At 51.0% G+C, this 17058-nt stretch overlaps 1 protein-coding gene across 1 annotated transcript in view; it reads right to left on the bottom strand.

Annotated features, from left to right (window-relative positions):
• The window catches only part of UBASH3A (ubiquitin associated and SH3 domain containing A), a 40752-nt gene that overhangs the window by 5946 nt on the left and 17748 nt on the right, over positions 1 to 17058 (bottom strand). Inside the window, exons 7-11 of the mRNA XM_007457355.1 lie at positions 14827 to 14950; positions 9522 to 9621; positions 6587 to 6709; positions 5186 to 5278; positions 312 to 456 (exon numbers count right to left, since the gene is read on the bottom strand). Of these exons, the coding sequence (XP_007457417.1) occupies positions 312 to 456; positions 5186 to 5278; positions 6587 to 6709; positions 9522 to 9621; positions 14827 to 14950 (585 nt within the window). The remainder of the gene's footprint in view (positions 1 to 311; positions 457 to 5185; positions 5279 to 6586; positions 6710 to 9521; positions 9622 to 14826; positions 14951 to 17058) is intronic.

The following is a 17058-nucleotide window of genomic DNA, read 5'->3' as shown; positions in this document are numbered from 1 at the left end:
TCTTCCCGGACCGGGGCACGAACCCGCGTCCCCTGCATCGGCAGGCGGACTCTCAACCACTGCGCCACCAGGGAAGCCCCACCCTGTTCTCTTAAGAATCTCCCATCGCCCCATCCTGCTCCTGGGAGGAAGAATCCCCACTTGGCCTTATATTCGGAGGGGAATCTGATCTTCCTCCGGTTCTGCAACCCCCCACTGCAGTGGTCCCTCTTGAATAAAGCCTTCCTTGTTATCTTTACCAAGTGTCGTGAGTAATTTTTCTTTAACAAGAACGAGAAAACCCCAGCAGCAGACGACGTGAGGCGGCTCACCTATAATCCATGCTGACGTTGAAGTTGGCCTCTTTCAGCTCTTCCAGGGTCATGAGGGTTGGGGTGGTTTTGCCAGCCTCCCATTGGGTCCATTCAAAGATTCCGGGCTCCACTCTTATCTTAATTTTCTTCTCCAGTTTGAGCTCTGGATTCAACAGAAAACAAGTGTTTATCATCTTCGGTGACTATTTTGGCTTTCTGTAAATAAGTCTCTTCCTAGGTCTAAATCAAAACTTTGGAAAAAAATCTGACTTTACACTATTTCTCAGATAAAAGCCACGAGCAGTTGGAGGGTGTGAGAGGAGTGATGACCCTCTGTTCATCAGGAAGGGCCAGAGTGTCTTGGGATCTGGGAGGTGCCACTGGCAGCAGCCTCCCTGGTGCTCATCCTGGTCACCCGATGCAGCCCCATAGCACGCGGCACCCGGGCTCCTGCTTGGGTCAAGAAGGAGCCTGCACCTATGAGGACTTGGCTGGTCCAATGGTCTGAGGAAAAGACGAGGGCAATCGTGGAGCTTGTTAATCACACGGAAGCGCCATCCTGGTAAACACTTACCCCAGACTGAGCTGAATTGGAAGGTGGATGGGAGTCACCTTCTGGAATCTCTCACAACTCACCCTTCCCTAGGATTTTTTTTTTTTTAATGAGAAAAAACCTCCTCTTGCTATTGTAAATTAAAAAAAACTGGAAATGGAAGTCATGAATTCAGTAAAATCTAACTGGTCAAGTTGTTTTGGACAAAACTTCATATAATCACATTTGCATCTAAGGATACTTTGTCTTTTTTGCCAAAAATAGTACATATGTTTGCTACAGAAAAGCACATTCCATAAGCTGACATTTTTTTTTTATACCTTCAGTAAGAGACCTATAAACTAAGACCACCTCTGAGTGGGGGAAAAACAAGACCTTAATGTTTTTATTCGAAATGGAGAAAATGACATTAAACGGAAATGCTGGCAATAAAATCCATTTCCAAAATGTATTTCAGGCCCATGAAATGGGTTCCTTTGCAAAGCACATTTAGAAAAGAGAGTTAAGCCTGGTTGATGGGGCTCCTGGGCTCTCCCGCAGCCTGTGAGGGGCTCGTGTCCACCGGGAATAGGTGACATGAAGAAAGAGTTTGGAGAGGGAAGGATTGGGAGTTTGGGATTAGCAGATGCCAACTATTATATATAGGCTGGATAAACAACAAGGTCCTACTGGAGAGCGCGGGGAACTACATTCAATAACCTGTGATAAACCATCATGGAAAAGAATATGAAAAAGAATACATATGCATATAACTGAGTCACTTTGCTGTACAGCAGAAATTAACACAACATTGTAATTCAACAATTCTTCAATAAAAAATAAATTGAAACAAGAAAAATGATACTCTACAAAATTAAAAAAAAAGGAGTCTGGAGAGTGTCCCAAATGGCGTTGGGCCCTCTTCCTGTTCTGTGGGTCACACTTTGGGAAATGGTCCGTCTGGACACATTCACTGACATGGTGGTGAGATAAAGCTTAGCATTCTGGAGAGCAGGATGGTCATGTTCGAGGACATATGAAGGAGGCCGGGCATCCTGCTTTCTGGATTAACACAGGATTTATGGATTTATGCTCTTTTAACTGACTTTGTCGTCCTCTCCTCACCTGCATATAGAGTAAAAGTCAATGAGAGATCATGTTAAAGACGTTGACATGATCGTGGTCAGAAAACATTTTGGGGAGCTTTTATTTTAAATGCAAGAGATGCACATAATAGAAGTCAGAGAAATTGGAACAGATACGTTCATAATGAGGAAACATGAATGATAACCAAAAGGGGATAAAGTTACGAAAAATGTTTTTGAAGCTCTCAGTTATATTCGTTTAAGGCCAAAAGAATATTCCTTATCTTTTTTTTCATATGTTGTGGCAATGGCTGGGAGGCTGGCTGCGGAAAGGGAGCCTGAGAGCATCATTAGGAAAGGGCCTGGAGACTCGGAGGAATTCACAGTCAGAGATATCCGCGTGCTGGCCTGGCTGGACACAGGCAGTGTGCAGGTGTCAGCCCCGCTCACCTGTGGGCTGCCAGCCTCAGATGGAAATTCAAGTGCTTTTTTAGGTTAGTGGAAAAGTATCAGCCTCTCGGATGGGTTAAAACAAAATAAGCTCCATTAAATGGCGGGTTTAAAGGCGGGTGGGGGGCATAGGAGAATCAGGGATGAGCCTGTCACCTTTTATCCTGTATTTGTGTGTGTTTCTTACTTTCTTCACATCTGATCTCTATAGTTGTTGAATTAATTACACATATATTGATCCTAAGCTATCCGGGGATAAAATGACTTCATATCTATTTTGCTTTCTTCTGTCCTATTTATTAAGAGTTATCAAATGGAAACAGAGCAAACACGGTGGGGTCCTGGGCCCCTCCCGGGTTTGTTTAGCAGCTGACGTGCTTTAACCTGCCCTCGGCTCCATGGGTCCAGAGCCCAGAGCTGCAGGGAAGCAAAGCAATGAACGTGCACATCTCAACAGCGGGGGAAACCATGAGCGTTTCTCCGTCTCAGGGACCCGAGAAACCGTGCAGGGGAGTCCAGGGTCCCCTGTCATGCTCGGATGAGAAATGACAAACGGAGGGGACGTCTGCAGGGCTGACGATGCACAGAGACGGCCTACGAGTTTTAAATGTGTGGAAAGTGGACGGTGATGAAATGGGTTTCTACCCTCACAACTTAGCGAGTGGATCAAGAAACAGCACGTTAATGAGAAGGTAGGAAAGGACTGGACTGGCCACGGGCCCACACAGGTCCTGTGCAAGGATCAGGTCCATCCCTGGGAGGGATTCCCAGCTGCGTGGCAGAATCGGGAAGGCACTTTGTCAGAGCTTCTCTGATCGACGTGGAGGAGATACTGGGGAGGGGCTCGGGCTGGCGGACCCGCCATCGTTTCAACAGCTCCTCCTGTGAAGGTCTGCTTGCTGCCCCCTTTCTGACACCGCTCCAGGCACGATGCCGTTATCTGCAAGACGGCTTGTCCAGCGGTAACCTCTTTCCCCTTTGTCCCCTTCCTCTACTGATGTCCTTCCTCCCTGATCTTGACTTAGTAGGTCATTCCCAGCAGCTGCAACCCCCTCTAAGCTCAGTGCCATCCCCTTCTCTATCTCCAGCCAGGCTTCCTTTCTCTGTAGCCTCCTGTCCCTCGTGTCTGATTCCAACCCTCCAGCCACCTCCCGGGATTTCACTCCATGGAGCTGACTCTTTTCTTGGTATCATTGGCCTCCCCCAGCCCCTAACTCCCTACCTTACACAGCTTAAAATCTCCACTCAATCTCCACGGCCCTTCCCTGTGCACCGCGCACCCTTTCTTGCTTCATCGTACTTACTTCTCAAACCCATCCGGGGTTATAGCCCCAGTTCCTTCCGCTCCTCCTGGCCCACGCCTGGGGGCGGCCCCAGCCCAGCTGATGGGTCTCCGTGTAAGGCCGTGCCCATAACCTCAAGTGGCCTTTGTGCTGCCTAGTGGTCACCTTGTACGTCCCCATCCCTGTCCTGGCCCCCCTCCCCAATAAGCATGTCACACATTCAGCGCTCCCCTTTCTCACGCTCACCTGGCGACCTGACTTCCTGTGTCTCTGAGAAAGCAGAGGCAACCCCCCTCCTCCACATGTGCCCACCTGCTGCACCTGTGTCCACACGCTCTGCCCTCAGTCCCATCACTGTGGAGGACCGGCCGTGTGTGCATGGCGACCTAGGTCTTGTGTCCCCTTCCACACACTGGGGGGGCGGAACCAGGACCTCCAGGGCAGGCTGCCCATCTCTGGCAGGAAGTTGCTTCTTCCTGTAGGTGGACGCTCGCTCAGAAGGGTCTGCCACTGGCTTCCCATCCCACAGCAACTTTTGATGGTGCTGAACAGCTCCCGATTCCCTTGCCCAGGGCGTCTTGCATTTTGGACTTGAGAAGGGACCACAGCAGTTCTCAGCTCTCTGGGAACATCCTCGCCCCCAGCTTTTAAAAAAACACATGGCAGGGGCTTCCCTGGTGGCGCAGTGGTTGAGAGTCCGCCTGCCGATGCAGGGGACGCGGGTTCGTGCCCCGGTCCGGGAGGATGCCGCATGCCGCGGAGCGGCTGGGCCCGTGAGCCATGGCCGCTGAGCCTGCGCGTCCGGAGCCTGTGCTCCGCAACGGGAGAGGCCACAACAGGGAGAGGCCCGCGTACCGCAAAAAAAAAAAAAAACACATGGCAGGGGCTTCCCTGGTGGCGCAGTGGTTGAGAGTCCGCCTGCCGATGCAGGGGACGCGGGTTCGTGCCCCGGTCCGGGAGGATGCCGCATGCCGCGGAGCGGCTGGGCCCGTGAGCCATGGCCGCTGAGCCTGCGCGTCCGGAGCCTGTGCTCCGCAACGGGAGAGGCCACAACAGGGAGAGGCCCGCGTACCGCAAAAAAAAAAAAAAACACATGGCAGGGGCTTCCCTGGTGGCGCAGTGGTTGAGAGTCCGCCTGCCGATGCAGGGGACGCGGGTTCGTGCCCCGGTCCGGGAGGATGCCGCATGCCGCGGAGCGGCTGGGCCCGTGAGCCATGGCCGCTGAGCCTGCGCGTCCGGAGCCTGTGCTCCGCAACGGGAGAGGCCACAACAGGGAGAGGCCCGCGTACCGCAAAAAAAAAAAAAAAAAACACATGGCAGAAGCAGGCCAAAGGCGAATTACAATCCTGACCTTCCAGAAACGCTAACTGGCTCAGTGCCTCCTAACAGTTCTCAAGGGCTGGTTCACAGCTGTCTTGTGACTTTGTGTGGCCATTCGTGGTCACCCACCCCAGTCTCACCTCTGTTCACTGTCATCTGCCCCAGGAGAAGAGTCATGAGGTCGAGTCCACATGAGAAGCTATAGCTACAGTTCTCACTGACCTTCCAGGATGTGTTTGGCTGTCTGCACACAGCGGAGGGCTGGGGAGGTGAAGACGGAGGTGATCCTGATGCCACTGTCGAGCAGAGCTTCCCCTGGAAGACAGCAGGTGGGGAAGTGCCCTCTTCATAACTGTAGCTACCCATGGTGGCAACTCCAACAGGTGGCTTACTACCTGTGGCAGACAGGGTCTTAAGCGGCCCCAAGAATCCCCACCACCACCCTGTATACACACCCTGTATAATCCCCTGGTGTGTAGGTGGAAGCTGTGAATACGGTGAGCTAGCACCCCTGTGACCAGGTTATGTTATACGGCAGAAGGGAGATGATCACAGGTGGGCCAGACCCATTCGGGTGAGCCCATTAAAAGCAGAGATTTCTCCAGCCGGCCACAGAAAGGAAGTTAGATAACATAGACACACTACTATGTATACAATAGACAACCAACAAGTTCCTTCTTCATAGCACAGGGAAGTAGACTCAATATTTTGTAATAACCTATAAGGGAAAGGAATCTGAAAAAGAACGTCTATCTATCTATCTGTCTGTCTATCTATCTATCTAAAACTGAACCACTTTGCTGTATACCTGAAACTTATATGATATTGTAAACCAACTCTACTTTCATAAAAATTTTTTTAAAAACCAAAGGTAGAGGGATTTGACATGCAATAAATTCTCTATTGTTGGTTTCCAAGATGGAGGGGGCCATGTTGCAAGGAAGGTGGGTGGGCTCTAGGAATCCAGCAGGCCCTGTGCTGGCACCAGGCAAGGAAGTGAGGACTTCAGTCCTACAACCACAAGGAACTGAATTCTCCCACCAGCCCAATGAATGTGGAACTTTTTCCAGGAGGCTCCAGGTGGGAAGCCAGCAGCTTGATATCAGAGTTCAGACCCTGAACAGAGAACCCAGCCATGCTGTGTTTATGTTTCTGACCCACAGAACTGTGAACATCAACTGGGTGCTGTTTCAAGTTCATGGTCATCTGCAGTAATGGAAACTCAAGCCCCCTGGGGCTCATGGAAGGACAAGCCTGTAAATCACATTTCTTCTTGCAAAATTAGAGGACCTGATCTTTGGGAAAGAAGGAGATCTCTTCAGTACAAAATCTGCATGGTACCAACACCAGTGAGGTTTCCGTGGATGTTGTGATGGGCTGATATCTGTTCCCTCAATTCATATGTCGGAGTCCTAACCCCATGCCTCACAGTGTGACCTTCTTTGAATGTAGGGTCTTTATAGAGGTGATCAAGTTAAGACGAGCAATTTATGAGGACTGGTGCCCTTATATAAAGGGGAAGTCTGACCTCAAAGGGCACGTAGCAAGGACTCAATACACGTGAGTGATAATCACTGCCACAACTATTGTTACTATTCCTACTAGAATGATCCTCAAACATACCTGCCATTCTGGACTGGAAAATTCCACAGGACGATAAAGGTGGATCGTTTTCAAAGTCTTTGATACCTTGGCTCCGTCTGGGCAGACTGCGAGGGAAGTTCAGGTCTGGTCGGTAGTATTTCCCTAAAGCATAAATAAGTACCAGATGCTCAGTTCCACTGAGTTAGTGCATATTTGTCCCACTAGACTCTTAAGATCAAGACCCACATTTGAAACATGGTAATTATTTACATTGTGGTCAACTGTGTTCTTTCTTGAGCATGCTCTGTGATGTGGATTCAATTCCAGGAGGAAGTCCTACTCTCACCACCCATTCCCTCAAACACAGAAAACGTATGTTTCAGCCATAGGAACCATGAGACCTTCTTTGTCCTCTCAAACCCCCCCCGAAGAGTCATACAGTTTTCCTGATTAAGAACCGAGACTGATTTAGCTTAACTCGATAAGAATCTCAAATTGGTATTAATTAATTAGATGAAACTCAACCCGTCCCCATAGCTTGAAGATGTCCCATTGCCTACGGGACAGAATACAGATGGCGGGAGAGGGTCCTGCATTGTGTATTATTAGTCAGCTGCTTGAGGCAGGACTGGACATCAGGGGGCTCCACTGGGACTCCCCACCACCACCACCCATTCAGAGGCTCAGAGCACCTTGGTTCACTTTGAGTTTGACTTTGGGCTAGAAGCCTGGATGATCTGGTGCAAATCCTGGCACCACCAGTTACTAGCTCTGTGTGTGTAGAGGCAACTGACTAATCTCCTTTATCAATAAAAATCGGGAAACAACAGAGTTGTCTGAACGAATCAGCAAGATAATGCTTGGAGCCCGGAGCCTGGCTCAGAGGTAGTGGCCAATAGGGTCAGGTCTGATCTCATCCTCACATTATCCAATTATCCCTGCGGATAAATGGATAATCACGCCACACCACACCGAGCCCTCTCATCCTCCCAAGCGGCCCCCAAACCTCCTGGCTACAACAGATTCTAGCAGCCAACCTGCCTCTCCTGAGGCCTGCCATACGTCATACGGCTGGCCTGTCACTTGCTCCCGAACACGCCACCCCAGCCTCCCAGCAGTTCACCAAGGGGAGGCAGGCGGCGGCTATTTGCATGCCTTGTGTTTTTAGGTTCCATGCAAGATTTTTCTGGAAGCTGCCTCCCTGGAATTTCCACTGGCAGAGACTTTGTTTGAACTGTAAGCTTTACAGACCTTTATTAAATGCCAGTGTTAGGTGTGCCCGCAGGGAAAGCTGGTATTTGTTTTTCATTCAAAGCGAAGGTCCGTCACTTCTGTCATATTCTCAAGGGCATCTGTCATCCCCAAATGTGAAACTACTCCACTGAGGTCTTTTGCCCTCACTGATGCTTTATCTGTGATCACTTTGGGAGGCAGAGGGCAGAGCTCAGAAGAAGCCGAGGACCTGGGGGGTGGTTGGGTTCTGACTGGACTACAGTCTGAGCGAATAGGGGTGCCCTGGGCCAGCGCCGCTGGGAAGTGAGGGGCCATAGAGGGTGTGGGTCCTTCGTCCAGAAGTGAGCAGAAACCAGGAGGGATGCCGGAATGCAAGGGGAGGCCAGCAGTGTCCCCAAATACCCGTCATTGTAATTGATCAAACACTGCAACTTGCAGAATTCAGACCAAGTAGACAGTCACGTTGCACTGTACCAGGGCTTCCTTACCTGGTGGAAGATGCATCAGCAGTTGCCTCTAAGCTGGGAATTTCCAGCGCCTTTAAAACCTTTTCCCTTAGAGGTGACTTGATCTTTTGCGTAGATGACCAAATCTTGTCCCTCTTTTTATGAAGTCCAGTCACTCTTTTTTTTTTTCCAGTCACTCTTTTTGATGTTGGTTGTCTGGTCTGGTTCTCACACCACCACCACCATCATATACATACTGACATGTGTGCCTTTTCAGTCTGTAGTTTTAGTAATTGTTTTATTGCAAGAAGTGTCTTATAATTCTTTGTTTGAATGCCAATGCATCTTCAGAGCCACCTATTTCTTCCTTGAGCCTTTGTGCCTCTACTTGGTCTTGTTTTGTAGAGACAGGCATGGCATTAGTTCTATGGGTTCTTGGAGATAGGTGTAGTCATGACGTCATTTGCTCAGGAATTTTCTTCTGCATTCAGGTCATCTGCCAATGCTTCCCCTATTCACTTCCCCCTTTCTTGGCCTCATGGGCTCCTGGAGGGATCCCCAAGGGCTCAGCAAGTCCAGCCACTGTGAATGGATTTTATCACTAGGTTCATTTAATACTTTCATTTATATAATTATCCATGGCTCAGAAATATTGGCACTCTGGGCTTTCCATTTGGGGATGTGTGTGATACAATTGTGGATCAGTACAGAGACTGTGGGTATTTTGTATTTACAAGCCCTGTTCTCAGTTCTTGGCATCCAGAGGGGTGAAGTTGGGGTAAGCACCCAATACATTAAAAAATATGCCCTTCAGTTGAGTATAGCACGGCCAAACATTGTAGGGAAGCGACCACCGCAGGGAAGATGACCTCAGAAAGATGCAGCTGTGAGATTGCAAGTTGGGGTATGTGCCAGCAGCTGAGGGTTCGTGACTGCAGTCAGAGTGACTTGCTTTCAAGGCAGTGCCTTACCCACTAACCAAATGCCATGTGTGTGCTGCCAGGACACACAGGGCTGTCCACGTGTCACTCCAGCAGACTTGCTTACTATTGAAAACCATTCCTCCATCTTCCCCAAAGCATTTGAGGTAAGATACTTACAGATGCATACACGCTCACATGCACACATGTAATGCCTGTGGAGAGAGATGGAGCGTGTGTCTATCCCACATGAACAGTCTATGCATGGTCATTCTGAAGAATGGTGCCCCAGGGGCTCTGGCTAAGAAAACTGAGACGTGATCTCATCTGTTAGCTCTAATTCCTGCCTCTGGATTCTGCCAGGACTGCACCTACCGTCGGGAGTGGAACACTGCTGCAGCCAGGACTTCCCGAAGATCTGGTCCACTCTCTCCCCATGGCGCACCACCAGGACGCTTTTCCTCAATATGGTGGCCTGGAATGGTGGAAAGAAAGGCACGTGAGAGTGAACACCCACCTCTGAGACTTGTTCCAGCAGCTTCTCCCCCTCATCCAGTGGTGGCCTGGACACCACGTCTCTTCCTTCCTCGCTCAGTAGCTACAGCCCGTTTTACCAGGACCATTATGATGAGAAGGGGCTAGGAATTGCAGGCGATCTCTAATTTCTTGCGACTTTTAATTTTCTGGGCACTATGGCACACATAGGAAATGAAAAGAAAGTGGAACGAATGACCCACATCACGGCACATCAACTGTCTACTTTCTGTCTCTTCCAAGTTCTTATCCCTTGTCTTGGTCCCTTCAGTCTGCTGTAATAAAATACTCTGGGTGGCTTATAAACAACAGAAATTTGTGTCTCACGGTTCCGGGGGCTGGAAGTCTCAGGGTGCCAGAGATCAGGCACCAGCACAGTTAGGTGAGGGCCCTCTTTTGTGCTAACATCTCACTGTGTCCTCACACGGTGGAGGGTAAGGGAGCTCTCGGGGGCCTTTTCCATAAGGTCACTAACCCCTTTCATGAGAGCTCCACCCGCATGACCTAAGCCCCACCTCCAAACACCATCTCATTGATCAACAAGATTTCAACATAGGAATTTGGTGGGGGACACAAATATTCACCCCTCCATAGTGACTTCTTAGGAAATGATCTGAATCTACCTAAATATAATAATATATACAATTTATTACTTTATGATATGATATGTAATTGTAATTCAATTATATAATATAATTATAATCTTTATAATATACTATATTATATCTATCATAATGTACTATATTATAATATACTATCTATTATAATATTACAGATTACATAATATCTATTATGTATAATAGATATATATATAATAGATAGATGTATATACTATGTAGATATGTACAAATCTTCCTCAACATAGGATGGGGTTACATCCCAATAAACCCATATAAATTGAAAGTATCTTAAGTAAAAAATGCATTTAATATCATTTGATATCTGCCCAACATCAGAGAGAGGATTGGACCACATGTCACTAGTCTGGGAAAATTCAAAATTCAAGTGTTCAAAATTCTACTGAATGCATATTGCTTTTGCACCATCGTAAAGTCAAACAACTGTAAGTTGAACCATTGTAAGGTGGGGACCATCTGTGTGTGTGTATATCTATATCTATATCTATATCTATCTATAAAATCTATCTATTAGTCAATCATCTATCTATCTACCTACCTACCTATCTATCTATCTATCTATTTAACCATCCATCCATCCATCCTAGTCTCCTCTGTTGCTGGGCCTCTGGGACCACCCCAGTGTTGGTGTGCTAAATGTGGTTCTCTGCTTAAATGTGGTTCACCCTGTTCTCCAGAGTGCCAGGGCGTGTGTTCAGCTCTGGGCACCCAGAGGAGAAGCCCTGCATCTATCCCTTCTTTCTCCTTTCTTGCTGGCCCTTCTTTCCCATAGCTGGCGTTTTTCCGTTTGGCTGAGTGCTAGGGGAAAGCAGCACTTTATTTTACTTTATTTATTTTGGGGAGAGAAAGGCATCGACAGGAGGTTAGCAGGGGCCAGCTGTGGAAACAGCAGAGCTCTCTGGAGTTCTCCCCCTTTGCTCTGGGCAGGGGCTCAGACGGCCTTTGGGCCTCAGAACTGCAGGGCTTACGTCCACCTTTGCTCTGGGGGAGGTCAGTGCTTCGGTGAATTAACCCAAGGGCTGCATTCCAGGCCGTGGCGTGAGGGGTCTTTGAGGAGGGGGCCTCTATGTGCGGGGTGGCTGGGGGTTTCCTCAGGGGAGCTGGGGCTGGCCCTTCTCCTCGCTGTGCTATGTCAGAGGGAGAGGTTGACCTCGAGAGGAAGCCTGAGCACATTTTCTGCAAAAAAGACGGAGAGAATGAGGGAGAGCCGAGATGGCCAGAGAGGTGAGAGTGACCTGCAGAGGCTGAGGGTGGAGCCGACGTGGAGCCGCCAGGACAGCTGTGTGGGGCAGAGGCCTCCCCCGGGAGCCCCAGAGGTGACAGAGAACCTCTCGAGGGAGGCGCTGAGGCTGGGCCGGGACTCTGAAGGAGCTCGCCTCCCAGCCCCGGGGGCAGGGGCGGTGCTGCCCAGTGCCAGGCCCAGAGCATTCAGGGGACTCGACTCTGGAGCAGGATGGGAAATTACACATCAGCACCGGCCCGCTGCCTCTTGGGACTCGTGCCGTCTGGGTCCGGGGACACGCGTGCCAGATGCTGGGACACAAGGTGTCGTCCACAGGTGCCCCACTTAGGGGGCCTCGGATCTCACTGGGGCCTCTGGACCAACATGGAAAGATGAGTCACAGATGGCAGAGGATGAGGGGCAGAGCTGACAGTGCCTGCCACAGGAGGTGGGCTGGGGGGACTCCAGGGAAGACATGGGACTTGGGCATGCCTGCAGCCACGGTCACCAGGGACGGTCAGAAGGGGGAGGGCGTCTGGACAGGAGACAGCTCCAGCCAGAGGTCTGCTTTGCCCTGACCACTCCTTTTCCTCAGGTGGACCCTTTCTCTCCCTCCCCATCTTTGGCCTCACATCCCTCTGAAGGTGGGCTTCGGAGTGAAAATGAGAGAGCTGATAGTTTTGTATCTGCTATTTTTTTTCTTTTGGCTGCTCTGCGCAGCCTGTGGGATCTTAGTTCCCCGACTGGGGATCGAACTCTCGCCCCCTGCATCGGAAGTGCGGAGTCTTAACCACTGGACCACCGGGGAAGTCCCTGTATCTTTGCTATTGAGTGAGGTGAGGAAGAGGTGACGAGATGTGGCCCTCCTCGGTGTGAACTCCATCACCAGACCCAGAATCACACTCTGGTTTCCCCCAAATACTGGAGAAGAAAATGTAGGTATTTTTAACAGGTAAACACCCTGAGAGACACGGCGTTCATTTGAAACTAGCCAGTGCTACTGACCACGCCCTTGGGATTGATTCTGCTGACAGGGGTGGGGCCTTGAGGGTCTGCACCTCTGGCTGCTCCCCCAGCACGCCTTCAAGTTCATCAAGAAGGACGATGGGGCCCCAGCAGAGTCCCCGCATGTTGGAAAGTGGTTGGGGAATTGCTGAGAAGGGCAGACACCAGGAAGTAGGGTCTCGGGCAAACTGCACCTGCCTCACAAGCGCTCTTGGGTCCGGCACCATGGGCAGCCCCAGCCAGACCCTCCCAACCCCTCATGGGGCCCACCCACCCCTGGGGGGATGCAGAATCTCCAGCTGCTTGACATATAGTGCTCTTCTCAGTGGACCTGACTACGTTCTGACGGGCGCATGAAATGTGGTGTTTGTGAGCCGATGGGACGGTCAAAGTCTCCATATGTAGTTTCTCGGGGCCTTGGGGCCGAGTCTTCAAAATGGGCACATGGTCAAGGTGAAGTGAATACTGTGGTGGAGGGCGCCGATGTTTGGTTCAGGATGCAAACACCAACCTCCGGCAGCTGCAAGGGGAAGGTCGTCTTGCTGTCTTACATTTTTAAAAAATTATTTATTTGGTTGCACTGGGTCTTGGTTGCAGCATGTGGGCTTCTTAGTTGTGGCACGCGTGTGGGATCTAGTTCCCTGTCCGAGGATCGAACCCGAGCCCCCTGCATTTGGAGCACGGAGTCTCAGCCACTGTGCCACCAGGGAAGTCCCGTTGCTGTCTTACATTTTGAAGTATGGCTGTGGGATTGCCTGCACTGACACCAGGACCCCCTTTCTATTTCATTCCCCATGCCGAGGACGGATCTTCCCAGGAGGTCACAGGACACACACGTGCTCCTAACCTGGATCTGCTCACTGATGGTCTCAAAGCACCATCACTGCCTTGGGCTGCGGTTTTGGATTGGGGGCATTTTCTTCCCTGGAAGAGCACGGAGGAGCTGAACTTTGAAATGCAGAGCTTTGCATCAGGAATATTATGATAAAGTGAAAGGTCCGTGGGGAATGGAATGGACTAACCCCTGGGTCCACACAACAGCAGGGCTGCGTCAGATCTTTTGACAGAAGGCGCTGGATGCCTTTCCTGGGACTGCTGTAACAAAGCACCAACTGCGGGGGCTGAAAACAAAGGAAGCTTATTCTCTTCCAGTTCTGAAGGCCGGAAGTTCAAAATCAAGGTGTCGCAGGGCCAGGCCCCCTCAGAGGCTCTAGGGGAGGGTCCCGGTGGCCCCAGCATCCTTGATGTGTGGCCGTGTGGCTCCAGTCTCTGCTCCGAGGTCACGTGGCTTCTCCCTGTGTGCCTGTCTCCTCGTCTATGAGCATCACATCTCCTGTTTCCTGTGATTAGGTTTAGGGCCTGCAGGATAATCTCCGCATCAAGATCCTCATCTCAGTCCCACATGCAAAGACCATTTTCCTCATAATAGGTGGCAGGAATTGGGACCTTACCTCTCTGGAGACGTTTTTCAGCCCACTACTCAACCATAGCAAAACGATGGCCAGTTTTCCTTTCTCACTACCTGGATGGAGTGACCTCGGGCCAGGGGAGGGTTCTGTTATCGGGGACGGGACGGTGTCAGGTTCTCATCCATTTAAAGCACCAGTGTTCAGACAGAGGCCGAGCTCGAGCTCGGGGCTGAGCATTGCAAGCCAGCTCCTCCCCTCCTTCAATCTGAAAGCGGGGCTCAGCCTCAGGGAGCCCACGGCCCCGGTCCAGGCCGGCCCCCCTCATTCCCAGAGAGTCTGGGGCGGGGGCCCCATTTTCATCGGTTTGGGGCCGGCAGGCCTCTGGCTCCCAGTCTGCAGCTTGTCCACCCAGGCCGTTCACCCCCTGAAGGCCCAGCTAAAGAGGTCACCCATTGTCCTCCCAGGGTCCCAGTGTCCCCTGCCCTGCACTCAGTTCTTGTCTGAACTGGAGGCAAGCTCTGGGGGCCGGTGGGCTCTTGGGGAAGGAGCCAGCTGGCCGATGGCAGAGTTAGGGTGAGAGTGTGGCCCCCCAGGAGGGATGGGTCCCTGCCCCTTTCCTGCCCCGTGACCTAGTGCTATGATGACACTGGTCAGGCTCACAGTGTGTGCGTGTGTGCGGGGGTCACCCTCTGCCCGGGGTGGACGGAGCAGGGGGACTTGGTAGCAGAGAGATGGGCCCCTTGCTGGCCCACCTGGGTCTGAGCTCAGGGCAGCAGTGTCTGAATGAAAGCTGCCCCTGAGAAGCCGAGTCTACCCGGAGTTGACACGGAGGGGGGCTGTGAGCGGCTCATTTGACCTCAGGGCCCCGTCACCTGTAGGGACTGCAGGCTGCTGCTCTGGGACGCGGGCAGACGCTGAGGCTCTCCGTTCCGTCTGCTGCTGGCTTCACCGTCCTTCCCGGAGCTCGGGTCTGGGGCTACACTGAAGGTGTACGTCCTGTGGGAGAGGAAAGAGATCAGTGTCATGACGACCCTGGGAAGCATCCGGTCGTCACGTGATGGAGAGCGTGCACGCGATGCGACGGGTGGGTTGGGTCATCGTGAGGATGAAACGAAACAATGGTTCAAAACGGCTCAGTGCCCAGCACATAGCAGCTCCTGAGCCAGTGGTGGTGGTTCATGCTCTCCGTCACCACCTGTTACAGACCGAACTGTGTGCCCTCGGATGTATAGTCCTGACCCCCAGGACCTCGGAATGGGACCCTATTTGGAGGTAGGACCTTTAAAGGGCTGACGAAGGTAAAATGAGGTCACTAGGGTGGGTGCTAATTCAATCTGACTGGGTCCTTTTGAGAAGAGGAGATCAGGACGCAGGGACGACAACTGGGGACACTGGGAGGAGACGGCCATCTGCACACCCGGGAGAGAGGCCTCGGGAGGGACCAGCTTGAGCTTGGACGTCCAGCCTCCACGGCTGCAAGAGAAGGGGCACCTGCTGTTTAAGTCACCATGTCTGTGGTACCTTGTTATGAGGCCCGAGCAAACCAGTGCATCATCCTCTAAGAATCACCTTCTAAAATAACCAAAGGTGTGAAGATGCTCGTGGTTGGGAACAGGGTTAAGGGAGCAGAACAGACACATTAAACACCATGGCAACACACAGGAAAGGCACAGATGCATTAGTGGGCGGGTGGGTGACCATGGTGCCCGAGCAGTTGCAGGCGGAGAAGAAACTGCTGCTCGTCTAGGGGATCAAGAAAGGTGCCCCGGGTGGGCAGCCGTTTGGGAGCTCTGAGGACCCCTGAGGGCAAAGGTCATGGCACACCAGAGCTGTGAGAACTCCGGAAGGTGAGTGGGTGCCGGTGCCGAGGTGAGGAACAGGGGAGGGGCCAGAGGAGGAGTGAGAATGAAAAGCCAGGCGCCGACCGTCATGGATGGAAATCCTCCAAGAGCAAGAAATGGCCAGGTTCCCAGGGGAGATTCCTTTTAGAAAGCGAAGGGCCATCTTTGTAAACTCTAGTTAAAAACAATTTACAAGCACCTCTGGTTCCCTTTCCCATGGGATCTGAACACCTGTCCTGGTGGTCGTAAAAGGACGACTAGTTATACTGAAGCTGTCCTCACGAGGCCTGTAGTCTGCTTTGTAGCATGTGGGCTAGTTTCAAACAAGGCTGAGTGAAAAAGATACATACAATCAGAGGAGACAAATGGACAGCAGCCAGAGAGGGAAATGGGAAAAAAAGAGAGCTTGTGCTTGATTTTGTTTTTAGGATAACAGCATGTTTGCTTGCTGGTGGGAGCCATTGCTGGAGGGATGACAGATGATGCTGGCGTGATGCCCTTGGAGGGCATGGGAGGCCCAGGAGGGATGGGATGCAACGCACCGTGAACAGGTGGCCTTGGCTAGGAGTTTGGACCTAGCATTACAGTGTGCTGCGGGGAGAAGGGCACGTGGGCCCAGAGGCTGCAGGTGACCAGAGCTGGTGGACACCCTTCTGACGTTCACCTGTCCCGGTGGACAGGAGTGAGGAACGCAGTAGGTGGCCTCTGGGTTCAATGAAAAAAATCAGACACAAATCAATGGGTGGGCAGAGTGTCCAGGGATGCCTGGGCCTCCAGTTCACGGGGGAAGAGAAGGAGGCAGACAGTCTGCTCACGTGAGTGACTGGTAAGGGAACGTCACCTTCGTTACTATTTTCTGAAAAGCATGTTCTCATCTTGCTCTTTAAATTGTAGTATTCTTTATGATTTTTAACATACAGAAGGCTTACATGTTAAGCGTTTAATAATCAGTATTAAAGATACATCTGTTAAGTCTCACCCTAAGATCCATTCCACTGTTTCTCTGCTTTCAAAGCTCTCCCCAGTCCAGAAGTCAGAAACAGTCATTTGAACTGCCTCCTATTTTAAAATGATTTTCTTTTTCTGTTTAATTCTTGACTCAGAATTAAATTGATATCAGTGTGTGCTGTGAGGTCATACAGAACACCTTTTATTTTACACCCATTTATTTTCCTATTTCTGATGCATTCATCAGATAGGAGCCTCCTAATATACCGGGTTTCCTGCTCTGTTAGCTAGTCTGTTCCACGGACCTATTTTTCC

Source organism: Lipotes vexillifer, unplaced genomic scaffold, assembly GCF_000442215.2.
Source record: "Lipotes vexillifer unplaced genomic scaffold, Lipotes_vexillifer_v1.1 scaffold1944, whole genome shotgun sequence".
Taxonomy (NCBI): Eukaryota; Metazoa; Chordata; class Mammalia; order Artiodactyla; family Lipotidae; genus Lipotes; species Lipotes vexillifer.
This window is presented reverse-complemented; position numbering and strand designations above follow the sequence as displayed.